This window comes from Choloepus didactylus, chromosome 19, assembly GCF_015220235.1.
Source record: "Choloepus didactylus isolate mChoDid1 chromosome 19, mChoDid1.pri, whole genome shotgun sequence".
NCBI classification, from domain to species: Eukaryota; Metazoa; Chordata; class Mammalia; order Pilosa; family Megalonychidae; genus Choloepus; species Choloepus didactylus.
The window spans coordinates 41,181,392-41,201,757 of NC_051325.1; the positions used below are offsets into that span (position 1 = coordinate 41,181,392).

A 20,366-nucleotide genomic window follows, 5' to 3' on the forward strand; every position below is an offset into this window, starting at 1 on the left:
ACTTTAGTCTTGCTGCCTTCACCAGACTGCAAACTCCTTGAAGGCAGACTACATCTGTCTGCTTCACCACTGTACCCCCACTGACCTGCACAAGTCAGGTGTTCAATAAGTATCTGTTGAGCAGAACTTAGTTTAAACACGGCATACACTAGGTTCTGGGCAAATGTTTTCTAATGAATTATAAATATTGGCCTGTGCCTAAATTATAAGAAATTGTTTCTGTCTCCCCCTTGCACCGTAGGCTCATACCCCAGGGCCTGGCATAAAATTAAGGTCTCTATAAAAGACTGCCAAAGTGGACTGAGCTGTTAACAGGGCTTGAAGAATCGAGGAGGTCTGGACCTCGCTTCTCGCAGCTTCTTTCTCCGGCTAGAACCCACACTGTGGGAACAGAAGTGCAACAATCCCCTGGCATTCGCGCACAACCAAGCTCTAGCGGGACAGGCGCAACTGAGCCGGCGTTTGCTAAGTGTACGTCACTTCCGTACTCCGGGGTTGCGGGGAACCACTTCCGGGGGTGCAGCGCGGTGGAGCGGGAGGTGAATGCGGCGGCGCCGGCTGTCCGGTACGGATTCAGGGCGGGGCGGAGTCGGAGGCGCGACGGGGACGAACGGAGTGGGTGGGCTGAAGTGTGGCGGCCGAACTGTCCCTGGGGTTGTCGTTGGCTGGCCCGGGCGCCGCTCTGCGGGCGGTGTAATTAACTTCCCACGGTGCTCGTTAGGAAGTTACTTGCAAAGGCGAATCTGAGGCCCAGGGAGATGGAGGCCTCTCCTGATGCCTCCCTGTTCTTTGGTTCAGAGCCTGGGCGAGAACCCAGGGCTCCTCGTGCTCACGTTGGGATCTTTTCTTCTACTGTTGGAGCATTAGGAGGAGCCTAGTCTGAGTTCGAATCCCGAGTGTGACACCGTCTTTTTCCGTGACTGTGGGCAAGTCGTATGTGCTCTCTCGTTCTCAGTTTCCTCCTCTGTAAAATGGGCACGTCGGGTTTTTCCAAGGATTGAAAGAGATGGTAAATGTAGAGCACTTAAATACACAGCGCTTTTGTTGGGTGAAGTAATTATTTTCAAGAGAAGCGGCAAATGAATCTATGTGAACTCTCACAGTTTTTAAGTGGTGGTAACAAATTCAGATTTAATAATTATGTTTTCCAGGTCATCTGCACACCATTTACAACCCACTGGCTTCCAGTTGTGTCTTTGCTCTGGGAAATGACTTAGCTTTGCACAGGATGAAATTGTAATCCAATTCTGAGCAGTTGTTGGGAATTTGTTTTAATGGAAGGGGTCTGGGTATACAGTCTGTTGCTGAAAGGCTGCGTTAACTCCTGCTGTCACCGGTTTTATATTTTCTAGTCTGTTTCTTATTGTAAAATATATATAACGTAAACATCATACTTGGCTATTTTTAAGTGAACAAGTCTGTCACATTATGTACATCCACAATGCTGTGTAACTTCCACTGCTATCTATTTCCAGAACAATTTCATCATCCCAAATAGAAACCCCTTTCTATTAAGCAGTAACCCCATATTCCTCCCTCCCGCCAGCCCTGGTAACCACTTTTCTTTCTGTCTCTATGAATTTGCTTATTCTAATTATTTCATGTAGGAGAAATCATATAATATTTATATTGTGCCTGCCACTCAGCATGATGTCTTCAAGGCTCATCCATGCTGTGGTGTATACTAGCACTTTATTTCATTTTTCATGGCTGAATAATAGTCCATTGTATGGATATACCAAATTTTGTTTATCATTGATTGATGGGCACTTAGATTGCTTCTATCGTTTTACTATTGTAAATAATGCTGCTAGGAACATTGGCATACAAATACCTTTTTGAGTCCCTATTTTCAATTCTTTTGGGTATATACCTAGGAGTGGAATTTCAGGGACATATGGTAGTTCCATGTTTAACTTTCTCAGGAACCTCCAAACTATTTTCCACAGCAGCTACATCATTATACTTTCCTACCAACAGTGTACAAGGGTTCCTGTTTCTTCCACATCCTTGCCAACACTTACTTTCTGCTTTTTTAATAATAGCCATTCTAGTGGGTGTAAAGTGGTATCTCGTTTTACTTTTGATTTGTTTCTCTAATGGCTGATGATGTCAGAATAGAGTTTTTAAATCTCTTCACTAAAAGCCAAAAATTCCCTACCACACGCTACACTACAGTAGGGGAATTTGGGAGATGGTGAGTCTTCTGGCAATTTTGGAATCTGGATTTTCCAGTTTTAGAGACAATTTGGTTACTATTAATTAATCCTGGAGATTTGTACAAGTCTCAGGGGTTATTTATTTATTTTGAAATGTTGGCCTATTCCTTTTTTTTTTTTAATAATCTTTTTTTAGAACAGTTTTAAATTTACTAAATTCTTACAGGGATACCACAGAGAGTTCCCATATACCCACACCCAGTTTCTCTTATTATGGGCATCGTGTATTAATGTGGTACATTAGTTACAGTTAATGAACCAATATTGATACATTATTATTAACCAAAGTCCATACTTTATTTAGATTTCTTCAGTTTTTCTCTAATATCTTTTTTCTGTTCTAGGGTCTAATCCAGGATACTGTGTTACATATAGTTTTCATGTCTCTTTGTTGTGACGGTTTCTCACATTTTGCTTGTTTTTGATGACCCTGACAGTTTTGTGGATTACTGGCTGGTTATTTTATAAAATATCTCTCAATTGGGATTCATCTGATGTTTTTCTCATGGTTAGTCTGGGATTGTGGATTTTGAGGAGGAGGAGCACAGAGGTAAAGTGCTATTCTCATCTTACCGACCCAAGGGAACATACTATCAATATGGCATCATGCCTGATGTTACTCTTGATCACCTGGCTGGAGATGGTAGTGTTTGTCAAGGTTTTCCATTATAAAATTACTCTTTTTTTCCTCTTCCCATACTGTACTCTTAGGAAGCAAGTCACTATGCGCAGTCCCCACAAAAGCAGAGTAACTAACTATTTGGAATTCTTCTGCCTTGGCAATTTGCCTATTCTTCCCTATTTATTTCTTTATGCAATAATTGATTTTTATCAGTATAGAGTCATGGATATTTATTTAATACTTTGGGTTATAATACAGTATTACTTTATTTTGTCAAAATTGTTTCAGCTTTAGCCATTGGGAGCCCATTCGATTGGCTCCTATATTCCTGTTTCGTACTTCATTGTGGTGGTTGTTTGTTCGTTTGTTTGTTTGTTTTTATTTTTATTTTTTAGCACTTTCTTACTTTTTGGCACTACAAGATGCTCCAGGCCTATCTTGTGTGTTTCCTGACCTAGCTCTAGAATCAACCATTTCTCCAAGGAGCCCCTGATTCCTTTTATTGGAGAATGGTATTAGAAACCAAGGTCTGGGTGCTAGGTATGCTCATTGATACTGGGGTCTCCTTGCTTGTAGTCTCTCTCAGCTGACAGAGCAAGGAGATATATGTTAATATATACCAACCCATGTGTTTTGCATGTCTATGAATATTTCTATATATAACCACCTGTATCTATATTAAGCTAAACATGAGTTCATACTGATGTCTCCAACTCTCATCCCTTACCACATGGATCATTCTAGCCTCTTCCTCTTCCTTATCTGTCAACTCCCGCTCAACAGTGACATAGCTGGCTCTCATCATCCACCATCCATTTACATAATTTTTCAGTCAAGTGGTTTCAAAATTGTTAACATGTACCGTTGTGGGAAACTACTTTGTCAACCAGAATACAGTTCATGTATAGTTTGTTTTGCCTTTAGACACTACTAATTTCCAAAGTTTCTTAGGTCTGACATTTCCCCAACCCCTTCAGTGAGGTTCTTTCATATATTATAATACATTTAGATTCTTTTGTCACATTGTGCTTTCCATCCTGGGTACTCAAACCTCCTAAATGATTTTAAAATATTCCTACATTAAGGTTTACTCTTTGTGCTGTAAAGTTCTTTGGGTTTGACAAGTATGTAACGTTTTGTATTCATCATTATAGTATCATATAAAGTAGTCTCAGTGCCCTCAGGGATTATTTTAACTTCTCTCTTTTAGATTTCACCTCAACAATCCTTTGACTTTCTCTTCAAAATATGTCCATACTCTGAGAAATTTATCATCTTGGTGCAGGCATCCCTTTTTTAGTGTTGTAAGTAGCCTTTTAAATGGTCTCCATGCTTCTGCCCTAGTCTTCTTCCACTCTTTTCTTCTAAGAGTTTTATACTTTTATCTCTTACATTTAGGTCTTTGATCCATTGTGAGTTAATTTTTGAATATGTTATGAGATAAAGGTCTTGCTTCATTCTTTCGCATGTGGATATCCTGTTGCCCTAGCACCATTTGTTGGAAAGAATGTTCTTTCCCCCATTGAATGGTACTGGCACCCTTGTCAAAAACCAACTGACCATGGTTATGTGAGTTTATTTCTGTATTCTCAATTCTATTCCACCTGACTGTCTACCCTTATTCCAGTATCACACTGTTTTGATTACTGTAGCTTTGTAGTAAGTTTTGGAAAATTGAGAAATGTGAGTCCCCCAATTTTGTTCTTTTTCGAGATTGTTTTCACTATTTGCAATTCCATATGAGTTTTAGGATCAGCTTGTCCATTTCTGCAAAAAGGCAGTTGGAATTTTGGTAGGAACTGCATTGAATCTGTAGATCAATTTGAGGGTTATGGAAACCTGTTCCGGTTTGCTAATGCTGCCATTATGCAAAATACCAGAAATGGATTCGCTTTTATAAAGGGGGTTTATTTGGTTACAAATTTACAGTCTGAAGGCCATGAAAATGTCCAAATTAAGGCATCAACACCAGTATACCTTCACCGAAGGAAGGCAAATGGCGTCCAGAAAACCTGTTAGCTGGGAAGGCACATGGCTGGCATCTGCTATTCCCAGGTTGTGTTCCAGCTCCTTTCTCAGCTCCTGTGCTTTCGTCAATATGTTGCTTTTGGGGTGTTTTGTCCTCTCGTAGCTTCTCCGGAGCAAACACTGAGCTAGTATCCCCAAACTGTCAGGAAAAGTCTGCTTTCAGCGACTGTCTCCAAAATGTCTCTCTCGGCTGCTCTCCAGAATGTCCCTCTCAGCTGCTCTGAGGTCCTTCTGTTTGTGAACTCTTTTATAGGACACCAGTGATTAAATCAAGACCCACCCTGAATGGGCGGGGACCATATCTCCATGGAAATAATCTAATCAAAGATATCACCCACAGTTGGGTGGGTCATATCTCCATGGAAACATCCAATCAAGAGGTCATACCCTAGTCAAAAAGATTAATCTGCCCCCACAATATTGCATCAAAGAATATGGCTTTTTCTGGGGGACGTAATAGATACAAATTGACACACCATCTTAGCAATATTAAGTCTTCCAGTCCTTGATCGTGGGATGTTTTTCCATTTATTTATGTCTTTCTTAATTTCTTTCAACAACATTTTGTAGTTTTTAGTGTACGAGTCTTATACCTCCTTGGTTAAATTTACTCCTAGGTATTTTATTCCTCTAGATGCTATTGTAAATGGAAATGTTTTCTTAATTTCTTTTTCAGATTGTATGATTTTTGTATGTTGATCTTGTATCCTTCAACTTTGCTGAATTTGTTACCTCTACTTTTTGTGTGTGTGTGTGGATTCTTTAGGTTGTTCTGTATATATATGATTGTGTCATCTGCAAATAGGTATAATTTTATTTTTTGCTTTCTAATTCAGATGCCTTTTATTTCTCTTTCTTACCTAATTGCTTTGGTAAGACCTTCCAGTACGATATTGAATAGATGCAGTGTGAGTGGACATCCTGGTCTTGTTCCTGCTCTTAGGGGAAAATTTTCAGTTTTCCACCCTTGAGTATGATGTTAGCTGTGGCTTTTTCACAGATGCCCTTTATCAGGTTTTAGAAATTCTGTCTATTCCTAGTTTGTTGAATATTTTTATCATAAAAGGGATTTTTCAGATAATATTTTTTGCATCAATTGAGATGATCGTGTATTTTTTTTTTCCTCTTCATTCCATTCATATGATGTATTACATTGGTTGATTTTCATATATTGAACCACTCTTGCATTCCTGGGATAAATCCCACTTGGTCATTGTGTATAATCCTTTTACTATGCTGCTGGATTCAGTTTGCTAATATTTTGTAGAGAATTTTTGCATTTATATTCATAAGGGATATTGATCTGTAGTTTGTAGTGTCTTTGTGTGGTTTTGGTAATCCTGTCCTCATAGAATGAGGTAGGAAGGATTTTCTCCTCTGTGTTTTGAAAGAATTTGAGAAGGATGTTTTAAATATTCTTTATATGTTTGGTAGAATTCAGCAGTGTAGCCTCAGGTCCTGGGCTTTTCTTTGTTGAAAGTTATTTGATTACTGATTCAATCTCGTTATAAGTCTTTTCAGATTTTCTCTTTCTTCTTGAGTCAGGTTTGGTGATTTGTGTATTTCTGGGAATTTGTCCATTTCACCTAAGTTATCTGATTTGTTGGTGTATAACTGTTCATAGTGTTATCTTGTAATCCTTTTTATTTCTATCAGTTCAGTAGTAATGTCCCTGTTTTCATTCCTGATTTTCGTAATTTGAGTCTTTTCTTTTTTTTCTTGGTCAGTCTAGCTAAAGGTTTGTTGATTGTATGTGTGTGTTTGAGTGCTTCTACTTGGATGGAATTTCATGAAGGCAGTGACTAGAATAGTGACAGGCACATAGTAGGAGCTCAATAAATACTTGCCTAGTAAACGAATATCTCACAACACTGTTGTCTGGCATTCAGGGATGGACCTCAAGGGGTCCCGTAACCCCATGAAATTGCCGGCCGCATTTGGTGATAAGTGGGTTTGTACTTTTCATCATATGCTGGTAGGGGTATGAGATTACCCCAGTGTATAAAACCTCCGCCCGCAAGCAAGTCTGGAGCACCATACGGCTAGAGACATTGCAGTGGTGTCACATCAACCCACAGCTCTCAGAAGCCTAGCTTTGCCCTGACTCACTGTAGGAACTCAAGGAAGCTTCCTGGCCTCTCAGCTCTTCTTCCTCTTCCTCATTGTTAAATGAGACATCTCTTGCTTTAAAGGTGGGAAACAGAGGCATAGTGATCATAGACCAAAAATTCCTGAGTTAGGCCTTGGGACAAACTCAAGATGCACACAGGGTCCCTGCTGTCCAGGAGCTCACAGTGGGTCAAATACAATGGATCAGATACACTGGAGTAGACTCCAGTGTAGTGTTTCTCATACATTAAAAAATACAATTTTAAATTATGACCCAGAACATACATATTTGGATGAAGATGGATATAACTGAAAAAAAGCTTCAAGACATAGTCCTGTCCCTTATTAATTTGACAAACTCTGATATTTTCTTATGTCATTTATTTAAAAAAAAAAAATGCTGGTTGCAACCCACTAACTGATTTCTATGGCTCACTAATGGGTCACAACCTGCAGTTTGAAAGCCATTGACCTAATGGGTAAAAGTGAAGGCTCTGGAGGAACCAGCCTGCTTGAGTTTGAATGCTGACCAGTCAAGCAATCCCTAGGTAAGCCACCTCATCTCTCCCCCACCTTGGTTTCCCTTTCCTCATTGGTAATACCCACCTCCCAGAGTAGTTGTGACAATGCATGAGATGCTGGCTGTAAAGTACTCTGCACAACACCTGGCAAATGGTTCACTTGCTGCTGGCTGCTATAATGGCAGGAAGAGCAAACCAGTCACAGGGAGTCTGGGAGAGAAGTGCCTTCTGGTTGAAATCTGAATGTAATCAGGAAAGGAAAAACCAAAAAATACTGGCAGGCAGGCTAGGAGTTAAAATGTAGGGGTACAGAGAAAACTATATAAGAGTTCTAAAGCAAACAATATATGTATAGATTATTTTATATTTTCCAGAACTTTTTCACACACACACAGACACACCCTTCTACCTGCGTTGTCTAGTATGGGAGCCTCTACATCATATGACAATTCATATGTAAATTAATTTAAGTGAAATAAAATTAGAAGTTCGATTTCTCATTCCCACTAGTCGCATTTCAGTTAATAGCCACATGTGGCTGATGGCTACTGTATTGAAGAGTGCAGATAAAGAACATTTCCATCATCACAGAAAATTCTATTGGACAATGCTTCAGTAGACCCTAACAAAAGACTTGTGAAGGAAATAGCTAGGACATGGATTTCTCATCTTATATTTGATCCATGTTTCAATATTTTCCAAAAAATTAAAACTCACACCCCTTCACCTTAACAGCAACAATTTACATTTTCCAGTGGTTCTTTTGAGCTTTAGCAACATGAAATCACAGCTTCTACACAGTTGTGATCACAGTGTTTATACGGTTGCTTGCTGTGCCAGTTTGAATGTATTATGTCCCCCAAAACGCCATTATCTTTGATGTAATCTTGTGTGGGCAGACTATCAGGGTTGATTAGATTGCAATTCTTTGAGTGTTTCCATGGAGATGTGCCCCACCCAACTGTAGGTTATAACTCTGATTAGATAATTTCCATGGAGGTGTGGCCCCGCCCATTCAGCATGGGCCTTGATTAGTTCACTGGAGCACTATATAAGCTCAGACAGAAGGAGCGAGCTTGCTACAGCCAAGAGGGACACTTTGAAGAATGCACAGAAGCTGAGAGAGTAGCTGCAGATGAGAGACAGTTTGAAGACGGCCGTTGAAAGCAGACTCTTGCTCCAGAGAAGCTGGGAGGACAAACACCCTAAGAGCAACTGAGAATGACATTTTGAAGAGGAGTTGTGGCCTAGAAAGGAACGTCCTGGGGGAAAGCCATTTTGAAACCAGAACTTGGAGCAGACACCAGCCATGTGCCTTCCCAGCTAACAGGTTTTCTGGACACCATTGGCCATCCTCCAGTGAAGGTACCTGGTACCCGATTGCTGATGCATAATGGCCTTAATACTGTAACTGTGTAACCAAATAAACCCCCTTTATAAAAGCCAATCCATTTCTGGTGTTTTGCATTCCGGCAGCATTAGCAAACTAGAACACTTTCTTTTTCAATTAATATTTTGCAAAGGCTTCCCATTATCCTCGATGTACTGCATTTATAATTGCCATTTTAGTGCTGGGGGGCAAGGGGGATATTCCATGATGCACTATAATTGGGTTAACTGCTTCCTTATTGACAGACACTACAATTGCTTCCTGCTTTTCAGTATTATGAATACTGCTACCATGAACTTTTTCTTCTTTTGAATTGCTTCCTTACTCTAAATTCTAGGAAGTGAGTTGTTCAGTTAAAGGATATAATCACTTTTATGGCTTTTGTTATATATTGCCTAACTGCCATTAAAAAATAGCTTAAATGCATTATAGCTTTGAATAGATATTGTTGTTGCTTAATGAGAACACTTAAGTCTCTGAGAGGTCAAGAGATGGGCCCAAAGTGTGGCCACTTGCTGATAGAGACAGGGCTTGTGCCTACATTTCCTGACTCCTGGCTATATCTTTCTATCATACTACTCCAAATATTCATAATTCATAAGTCTTGCTATTAGTAATATGAATAAATGTAGGTATTGATAGGCCCTGTAGGCATGTTACAGTTTAAGCATGAATCTTGGGGCCAAAGCATTTTTAAAAGTTCATACTTTATGAGATGCAACTGTACAGAAGTGAGAGCATTTTTGGTATTCACATGGCAGTGCCTTGTAGGGGCTGTCCGTTGACTCCAGGGAAGCTGTTCTCACAGCCGCCTTGGAATTCACTGCAGGGCCAGCTTATGAGCCACCCCAAACAATCTGCCTGGTATCTGAGCATCATACCTTGTATTTGACCAAAAATGGTATTCCTGAGCTTGATGCCCCACCTGATTCACACACTTGGATTCAAATGATGTTGGGTTCTTTCCAGAAATCAAATCCTTCCCGGGTGGATGAAGATCTGCCAGTTCTTAAAATTTTGAAAAGAACAGGCCTCAGATTTTGACAGGCATTCCCAAAGAAGACAGAACTGATCTGAGAAGTGGCCACCTTGTTGGCACAGGCACATGACCTTCCAAAGTGACCAGATTGAAAGGGAGACAATATGCATTTGTGTAAGTGCTCCTCTCTCTACTTAAAAGGTCATTTTAGTTAATCCACAAGTCACTCCTCCTTCATGTTGGAAAAATGTTATAAAGCAATGAAGCAGCATATCCAAGTTGGAAGAAGTTCTTTCGGACAGTTCCTTTAACCCAGGGCCATTCCATAGAAATAGAATGCGGGCCACATGGGTAATTTAAAGTTTTCTAGTAGCTTTTTAAAAGCATATACTTAAAAAAAAAAAAAAAGTTAAAAGAAACAGGTAAAGTTAATTTTAATAATAGATTTTATTTAATCCAGTGTTTTAGTTTCCTGCTTGCTAATATAAATAGCATACAATGAGTTGGCTTAAACAATGGGAATTTATTGGCTCACAGTTTTGAGGCTAGATGTCCAAAATTGAGGCTTTCTTATTCTGCGGATGGCTGCCAATGATCCTTGGCGCTTGGCTTTTCTGTCACATGACAATGCACATGGAGGTGTCTTCTCCTTTCCCTCCAGGTTCTCTTGACTTCCAGCTTCTTCCTGCTCCCATGGCTTTCTGTCTCTCTGTCTGAATATCATTCTACCTATAAAGGACTGCAGTAAACCAAGTTAAAGCCCAACCTCATCCAGTTAGGCCACATCTTAATTGAAGAAATGTCTTCAAGAGATCCTGTTTACAATGGGTCCACACTCCCAGGAGAGGTGTTGAGACCTAAACTGGTCTTTTGTGGGACATACGATTCAATCCCCAACACCCAATGTATTTGGAATTGGGTGTTTTTAATGGCCATCTCAATTAGGACCAGTTGCGTTTCACATGCTCAGTAGCCATATGTGGCTCATGGCCCCCATATTGGACAGCACATATCTAGCAGAAAAGTGCATTGTGGCACAGATGTCTGAAAAAAAACAAAGGGCATTGGGGTTAAGTAGGCCAGGTTCCAAGGTAAGTTTATCTTTTCCTTATTGTGGGTGCCATGATAGGCAGGCAGCAGTTCTGTCATACCGGGGTTGGGAGGGGAAGATTGCAGACAAGAAAGGCTTGCTAAGGAGGTAACAGTTGAGCTGAGCCTAGGAGGTAGAGTTGGGAGGGGTGGGGGTTACCAAGCAGACAAAATGAGAAAGTGCATTCTTGGCAAAGTGTGCAGCTTGGCAGAGGCCCAGTGCTCTTGCAGAACCTCAGGCAGTCATCTCACTCAGCTTGACCAGGGTATTAGGAGGCAGATCCCCAGTGGAAAGAAAGGCTGGAGAGGTGGGTAGAGGCTGGACCTTCCACCACTGACTACTTCTGCCTCTCTGGTCCGTGCCACCAGCATCTCTTGCTTGGGTTATTGGCAGTACCCTCCTCATTGGTCTCCCTGGGTTTACTCTGTTCCCTCATTTCTTTGCTTCCCCCCACCCCAACCATTAAAAATATAAGTCAGGTCATGTCACTCTCTGCCCAAGCCCCTTCCACGGCTTTACATATACCCACACACAAACACACACACATATACAGTTTTTTTCCTTTATTAGAGAAATCGTGAGTTTACAGAACAATCATGCATAAAATGCAGGATTCCTTTGCACCGTCCTACTAATTACAACTTACATCCTACCAATTACAACTTGCATTGGTGTGGAATTTGTTACAATTGAAGACAACATTTTTTTTCTTTGTATAGCAGTGTTACAAATTACTCAGTTAACACAAGATGATAGCTACAATAACAATAAATCCACTGTAGTCAGTGGTTACAGTCCCTCTTTATTTTTGTTCATTTCTCAGTCTTGAGGGATTTGGAATGAAGACCACTCTGCCTGCTTCAAGTTGAGGAGGGACATATATTATGGGGCAGAGAAATGGAATTATCTTGCTTGCTATTGAAGATACTCCTTGCTTTCGGGTTGGGGCTGATCCATCCTTTATCCTTCTGTTAGTTGTCCAGGGCAGACCAGAAGAACTGGAGAGTGGGAGTTGACTGCATACCTGCTGGGTTTCAGGGCTCACCTGGCAAAGGCACAATCCAGAGGCTTTAGGTCTCTGAGAAATAAACTTAACAAGTAAATTGAAAATTATAGGTTCCAGTAAAAGTAGTAAAAGAATCATGATTATGGAATCTATAAGTGGATATAACTACATTATATTGGAGAAATAGCTTTTTGTAGATTCCCAGATAGAGCCTGCTAAAGGGATATTGATTTCATGTAGCCATGTGACTTGCCTACATTGTCTGGACATCCCTAGGGCGCTCTGGAGCACTTTTGTTTGAAACTTTGCATAGTATGGCAGTTTGTGAAATCTGGCTGAGACCTGCATAAGAGTAACCTCCAGAATGACCTCCTGACTCTATTTGAAATCTGTTAGCCATAGAAACTGTTTTATTTAGTTGTTCTCCCTTTTGATCCAGGTCTTTCTCCTAATGTATCACCGATTAACACTCAGTAATAATCCTTCAGTGCCAGGGAGGCTCAATTGTGGGAGTCATGTCCCACATAGAGGGGACTGGCTTTGTATTTTATTCAATCAAACTGAAAGTGTCAAAGTCCTATAAGGTCTGTCCCTGCCCCTTTGCCTCTCTGATCTCCTCTCCTTCTACTCTCCCTTCTGATCACTCCTCTCTGGCCATACTGGTCTGGTTCCTGTTCCCCTGACCCGGGGCCTTTAGAGTTGCTTTTCTCTCTTCCTGGAATATGTTTTTCTCAGATATTCAAATGGCTCACTCTCTCACTCCACATCTCTGCCACTTTATTTCCATTTCTTCTTCAGAGAGGCCCTCCCTGCCACCTCATATAAAATAAAATGATACCCTTAGTTTTTTTCAAAACAGTCACCACCACCTAGCATGTACATCACACCTTGATTTGTTCATTGTCTGTCTCCCCAGTGAGATTGTAGGCTCCAAGACAGCAATGATTTGTCTGTTTTGCTTACTCTCATTCCTCCGGTAGTTGGGGTTCAATAAATATTGTTGAAAGAATGACTGGATGAAGAAATCAATGAACCAACAATACCTGAAATTTAACAGGTCTTCAGTAAATGTATGTTGATGTGAATTTTTGTCAAAGTGTTTCCCTTTGCATTTATTTATTTTCTCTAAGTTTTTATATTTTTTTTACAATTCAAACATACAAGTTGAAAGAATGGTACAGTGGTCATCCATATATCCACTTAGATTCAACAATTAACATTTTGCCACAATTGCTTTATGTATTCTTGTATGTATGTGTTTGCGTTCATGACTGCTGAACTATTTGGAAGTCCTTGCAAAAACGTAACACCTTACCCTTTTCATTTAGGGGTGGTTTTGGAGAGTGGTGAGTTAGAGGAGACCTCAAGCAGTGGGTAGCTTGGGCCATGGCCTCCGACCTGGACTTCTCACCTCCCGAGGTGCCTGAGCCCACCTTCCTGGAGAACGTACTACGGTTTGGACTCTTCCTGGGGGCCATCTTCCAGCTCATCTGTGTGCTGGCCATCATTGTACCCATTCCCAAGTCCCACGAGATGGTGAGTTCTTCCTGTGAGTTCCTCTGGTGCCAGGCTGGGTTCTAGGTACTAACCGTAGATACCACAGCAGCCAAGGTCAGCAGGGACTACGCTGCGCTTTATTAGTTTAGTGTTCCCCGAAATTCCCACCTGATGGCATTGATCCTCATGACTGGTGGTTTATATGTTCATGTTTCTGTTACACAGGTATTTTATTTAGTGCTTACTTCATGTCAGACTCTGATGAAAGATGCCTTCAAGGACTTTCTGGTCTTTTGGGGGCAGGCATGTACCAAACATACTCACATGTGCTCCTGTGGGAAACAAAGGCTTTCGTGAGGAGAAACAGGGTACCACCAGGGTGTATAACAAAGGGGAAGACCTGACCTTACCCTGGGGCAGGGGCTGGGCATCCTTCCAAGGAGACAGTGTTTGAGCTATGCCTGAGAAGATAAGCAGGCTGCCATGTGATGTGGGCAGGGGGCTTGGACAGTATTCCAAGGTGAGGGTGGGTGCCAGGGAGCCAAGGAGTAAAGGAATGGGCTAGATCAAAGACCTGAATGAAGTTGAATATGGCTGGAGCACAGAGGGAGAGGGGCATGGTAAGAGATACAGCCAGCAGAGTGAGCAGGGCCCAGAAGGGTTTTAAGTAAGAGTAACAGGATCAGATTGGCTTTTTTGTTGTTTTGACTCAAGTGTCTTTTATGCTGCAAATATACACCCTCCCTCCACCACCAACCTTTTCTCATGACACTGATTTGTTGGAGAAAGCAGGTCATTTGTCATCTCCTGTGTCTACATGCAGGACTTGGCTGACTGCTTCCTTAAGGCATCGTTTAACATCTTTCTCTATTCCCCATATTTCTTATCAACTGCAAGTTAGACTTAGAGGCTTGATTCAGTTCAGATCAGGTTATGTGTTGAGAATACTTCACAGCTAGTGTTTTGTACTTCCTACTGTATGTCCTCAGCAGGCACATGGTGTCTGGTTGTCACTTATTTAGTGATTCTAGATTGATTAGTGGGTTCAGGTAGTGTCATCTGATCCCTAAATTATAAAATCCCCCATCACCTTTTCACTTAATGGTTTTAGCAGCCATTGATGATCATTGCTTAGAGCCATTATTTCCTTCTGCATTTATTAGCTGGAATTATTCACTGAAGACAACCTTTTCTTCATCAACCATGTGGTTACTCAGAAATGCTGTTCGTACTGAAAGGCAGGATAAATGCTTGATTATTTCCCTTTATTTATCAGTTTTCAGAGTAGTGAGTTACTGCCCTAGCAACCGCCAATGGTGACCAATAAGTCTTTGATTTTTAGTATCATTATGAACATATATTTTTAAATATCCAATATGTTTTAATCAATTGTAGTTTGTTGTTGTTGTTGTTGTTTTAATGCTCAAATTGTCCCAATGGAATCCCCTTCAAGTTGGCATCTTTGTTCTTTGACATAGATAGCTTTCTTGCTTCTTGGCCCAACAAGATTTGTCAGGTTCATTTTGTATCTTTCCCTGCCCCGATCCTGGAATCAGCCATTTCTCCAAAGAGTTTTGATTCTTTTTAATAGGAAACAGTGTTTGGAGACCACAATTGGAACACTATGGGTAGTCATTGCTACTGAGCTGTGATTGCTTTTTGAGTGAACAAAGGTAGGAAATAAATATATTTTTAAGAGAGTCATGAGTTCATATTGGTATTTTCAATTCACATTTGTGATTACAAAGTTTTTATTTATTTGATTTTATCCTAGTATTTTATATCTCTTTATCTTATGCTGCAAATCTTGTTTCCCAATAACATTAACAAAATTACTCATTTGCTTTATCCTACAATATACTTAAAATAGTGTAAAAATAACTATATTATTTTTTACTAATGACAATAAGATTAAGAATGTAATTCAGTTCTTTTTGGCCCAATAGGGATGTACAAAGTACTGTGGTTAGTAATTCTTTTCTCCCTATAGGATACCATTATCCTGACACAGAATTAGGTTAATTTGCTTTGATTTATTTTGAATTTGGGTGGGATTTCTTTTCCTTTTTGATTTAATTTTGTTTTTTTAAATTATAATTTAATTATATAAGACATTAAATAAAATAAAATTAAATAAAACATTTGTATAAAACATTTTCCAAAGTCAAAACTGTATAACAAGGTATATTCACAAAAGTTTCTTTTAATCTTAATGTCCTTCACCCAGTTCCCTTCCTTTCCCCATGGGTAACCATTTTTATTATTTGTTTCTTTTTGAAAATATAAGTAAATACATATGGATGTATGTGGTGTGTGTATATGTGTGTATGTTCATGTTTTCCTCTTTGATACACAATAGATAGTATACTGTTTAATACGGTTTCACATCTTTCTTTTTTCACTTAACAACATACAGTATGAATTCTGGAGATCAAGATATCTGGAAGATCCTGCTTGTGCAGCTGGGAGAATGACAGGCATCTGCTAATACAATAGGGAACTCCCGGAAAGGAGCAGGCTTGGGGGTGGGGATGGAAAAGGAGCAGGCCGAGCTCAGTTTTAAACAGGTACTTCTGAGATGTCCAGGTGGTTCCGTCAATTAGGCAGTTGGATTTACTGTTCTGAGCAGGAGGAGGGTCCTGGCTGAATGTTGACCAAGATTTGGGAGTTGATAAGATGTAACTGAAGCCATGGGAGGGGATGAGGTCATCTAAGGAGAGAAGATGGAGGAGATGAGAAAAGGGCCCTGGATGGAGCCTTGAGGAGCTCTCATATTTAAGGAATACGGTGGTGGGGAGAAGGAGCAGCCAGCAGGGGAGAAGGAAACCATGGTTGAACATGGACAAGCTGGTGGACTCTAGGTTGTTCTGATCTTCTCCCATTTTTTATTCTAGTATTTTTGAGAAGGAGGTCATGATCATTGTTTTTCTACTCAAAATTATATTGTACTTTAATTGACAATAAAATGCCAACGATGATCCTGGATGGGATCTGAGGATGGAGGAGAGGAGGCTCAAAGGGACACAGGATGGGACATAAAAAAAAAAAAAAAAAGAAAATATAGAATGTAAGCTTTGTATCAATGTTGGATTTCTTGAACTTCTTAGCTGCGCTTAATGGGATTGCATAAGAATGTTCTTGTTCATGGGAAATGTATATGTGAATTATATTGTGTGTTCAAGGATGTGTGCAGCTTGCTCTCATATGTTCAGAAGACAGAGCAATAGATGATGGATGATAGATAGGGAAGGAGGGAGGGAGGGAGGGAGGGAGGGAGAGAAGGAGGGAGGGAAAGAAAGAAATGAAAGAAATGGTGTGACAGGATGTTAAAGTTGTTGGATGGGGTATCGGGGGAGGGGGGTCGGGGTATGCTGGAGTTCTGTGTTTGGGGTTTGTATTGTTTTTGCAACTGTTACTGTAAGTTTGAATTTATTTCAAATTAAAATTAAAAAACAAAAACAAAACAAACAACTCTTCTCACTCTGAACTGGTCTTAGAAAGTCTTTTTTCCTCCAATTCCTTGTTGATGCACCTTCAGTAAACTCACCTCACAAAAAAAAAAAAAAATTGTATCACACTTTAAAAATATAATGCCTGTGTGCTTGGGCGCTGGCCTTACAGACATGGCATGCTATTGGGTATTATGAATAACAAACATTTTTATTATCATTGGCTACTGCTGAAGCTGCTAAAAGTCCCAAGGGAGGGAGGTGATGAATGTTCTTGTTTTATAGGCAGAAATATAGAGTCAGAGGTGTGTGGCCATTTTGAGAGCTGGGAAGCTGCTCAACTTGTGTTCTTGATCCTTCCAGGTTAGCCACAGAGGCCTGGGTCAGCTCAGCAAACTTTCAGAAAAAGGGCTGCCCTTTACTGATCTCTTTGATGTTTTTAGTGGCTCAGGTAGGTTGAGGTCTGTTGGCAGGGAGTTGACAAGGGGCTCAAAAATGTGCCTCTCTGTCACACAAACTCTGACATTTGGAAGTTAATTTGGAACAACAAGCTGATCTTTTAAAATATATAGTATATAACATTTCATTTTCATTTATCTTGCAGTTGAGGGGAATAAATTTGGCTCACACAAGTGAATTGTCCTCATAACTGAGGCTTACTATTTTAGCTGTTTTTTCCCCCTTTGGCTTTTAAATGGATCAGTAGCAAAAATATACAGTACTGTTAATTTAACATTTTATTGGCATGTCAGGCCAGCAAATGGCCCTGAATTATGCAGGGATTCTGTTGCCAGGTTTCCTCAGTTTGTCCCCATAAGGCAGTCTTCTCTCACTAAATAAATGGAAAGGAAACATAGTCGTCTATGTATGAACAAGATTACAAAGAGTGAATGCTAAGGCTGTGTTCCTTAGAGGTTGTGCCTAACAGCTAGCTGAGATTTGGAATTCTAATGGAGGAGGGAAAAGAAGTGTAATTAACTTAGGAAAAGGGAGCTTTTAGGGAGGAAGGGAGCCCATAGGAGTGGGGACAGCTTGTAGGGGCTCCAGGCAACCCAAGGGCAGTAGGGAGGTCCCTGGAAGTGGAGAGTGGCAGAAGGTGGTAGAGCGGGGCAGAGGAGAAAGCTAAGAGGACCCAGACAACCAGATTGCTCTTTTTGCCGTTTTGCTTAAGGAAAAATCATCTCTCTTGCCTGACTTATAGAAACAAGGTTTATTAGTGGCTTTTTAGGTCAGAAGATAATATTTTTGGCTCCCGATGATGGGAAAGCCTTTGAAAAGCAAAAGAATGTCTTTCCTGTTGTTCCAATAAGCTGATTTTTTGCAACTAGCTTATGACTCCAGAACTTCAATACTTACTAGATTATTTGAAAACTCTTTTGGAGGTAATCAGGGAAGAAAAAAAGATCACATACAAATGCTTCCCACCCCACCCCCTTCCTTTTCATAGTAGGAGCAAGAACCAATTCTTAAAACCAAAACTAAAGTTCCTAGAATCCTAAGCCAAATGAGAATATTTTCTCACTGACACCTCATTAAACTAAGATCCAAGAAAGTAAACATTTCTTTGAGCCTAATTGAGGCCTGGACCACACTTAATCTAAGCTTTTTCTTGGATTTCTAAAATAGTAAAATAAAGAAATATTTTACTGTTTTAGTTTTTTTTCCCCCTTTGGCTTTTAAATGGATCAGTAGCAAAAATATACAGTACTGTTAATTTAACTTTTTATTGGCGTGTATAATATTTATATTTCTGGATTCTAAAATATAAGAAAGTAGATTCTCATACTCTTTCTTTCAGGTCTAGGGATGGCAGAAATGTTTCATCTCTAATGCCAAGTCTGATTCATTGTATGGTGGCCATGGTGAAAATGATTCTGGGCCTGAGTCTAGGCTGAGTAGGAGAGAGATTGACCAATGATGTCTATGAGCAAGAGGCTAGCGAACAGTAGTACATTAATGCCCTTTGGTTGGTCCAGAATTCTCCACCTGGTTGCATATTAGAATCACCTGAGGTGCTTTTGAAGCCCTGGGCTGTACCCATAGAGATTCTGATTCAGTTGATCTCAGGTGAGGTCTTGGATCAGATTTTTGTGGGTTTTTTGTTGTTGTTGTTTTGTTTTTTTTAAGTGCCCAGGTGATTCTAATATACAGCCACTGGTCTAGTCCTTAGACCATTTCCCTGAAGCAGAAAACTAATTTTGGGAGGACAGGAGGTATTCAGTTCTAGAGGTGTTAAATTTGAAGTAATAGCAAGACATCCAAGTGGGAAGAGGAAGAGCCAGCAAGAAGTTGGGGTCAAAGAGAGACCTGGGAATTATCCATATAGCATTATTACTTGAAACACTAAGAATGCATTGCTCAGCTTTTCAAAGGAAATTAAGATTTAGGAAAGGCCTAAACTTGGGGACTGCCTAACTTACTTGCGGTAGTTTATGTGCAATATCGACACACTGAAAAGATGCAGGCACTGTCCCTGCATCTCAGGTTCTGGAAGGAGCAGGAACCAGGGACCTCATAGCTCCCTATTCTGCCATATCCTCTTGCCCTTCCGCCCTGCCTTTCTCTGTGTCTTTCACATCTCTCACCAAGGTCCTGCTTCCTCTGCTGCCTTAACTGGGGTCAGAGAAAACTGGCCCCTGACAGCTCCCAAATTTTATAACTCTCAGCTGCAATGTGGTGGTTCAAAGCTGTATGTACCCCAGAAAAAACATGTTCTTAAATCTAATCCATTCCTGTGGGTGTGGACCCATTGTAAGTAGGACCTTTTGATGAGGCTACTTCAGTTAAGTGTGACCCACCTCATTTAGGATGGGTCTTAATCCTATTACTGGAGTCCTTTATAAGAGAATGAAATTCAGACAAAAAGAGAAAAAGCCACAGAAGCAAAAAGCTGGAATTATCGAAATCCGGAAGAGAAGGGAGAGACACTGCCATGTCTTGCCATATGGCAAAGGAGCCAAGGATCGCCAGCAGCTGGTCTTCAGGAAGAAAGCATCATCTTGATGATGGCTTGATTTGGACATTTTCCTGGGTTCAAAACCATAAGCCAATAAATTCCCATTGTTTAAGCTAACCCATTTTAAGGTATTTGCTTGAAGCAGCCTAGGAAACTAAAACATGCAGCTTTCCAGAGAGAGGCTCACTTCTTGTATGGTCTCAGTTCCAGAATCCCCACCGAAGGAATTGTGCTGACTTCTTAGGCCAGTAGGAGCCCTGTTGAATGACCACTGGGAGAGGGTGGAAGAGGGGAAGGTCAGTGTCCAGAGGAGCAGGAGTGCCAGGTCACCATTAGACCCACTCTCTGGAGACAGCACTGAGCAGTGGGAAGCAGACCAAGGATGTGGCCTCCTGGAAAACCAACAAGTAGTCCAGGATGAACACAGAGATGAAGGAAAAAGAAGAAAAGGCTGCTTGATTTGATTGTGCCACATTCAGGCTGCTTTCCTCCAGAGTTGA

General features: G+C 40.5%; 1 protein-coding gene across 1 annotated transcript in view; it reads left to right on the forward strand.

The window, feature by feature from the left end:
* Nucleotides 1-497: 497 nt before the first annotated feature.
* MANBAL (mannosidase beta like) overlaps nucleotides 498-20,366 on the forward strand; it is a 28,803-nt gene continuing 8,934 nt past the window's right edge. Inside the window, exons 1-2 of the mRNA XM_037811333.1 lie at nucleotides 498-565; nucleotides 13,293-13,500. Of these exons, the coding sequence (XP_037667261.1) occupies nucleotides 13,351-13,500 (150 nt within the window). The 5' untranslated portion in view covers nucleotides 498-565; nucleotides 13,293-13,350. The remainder of the gene's footprint in view (nucleotides 566-13,292; nucleotides 13,501-20,366) is intronic.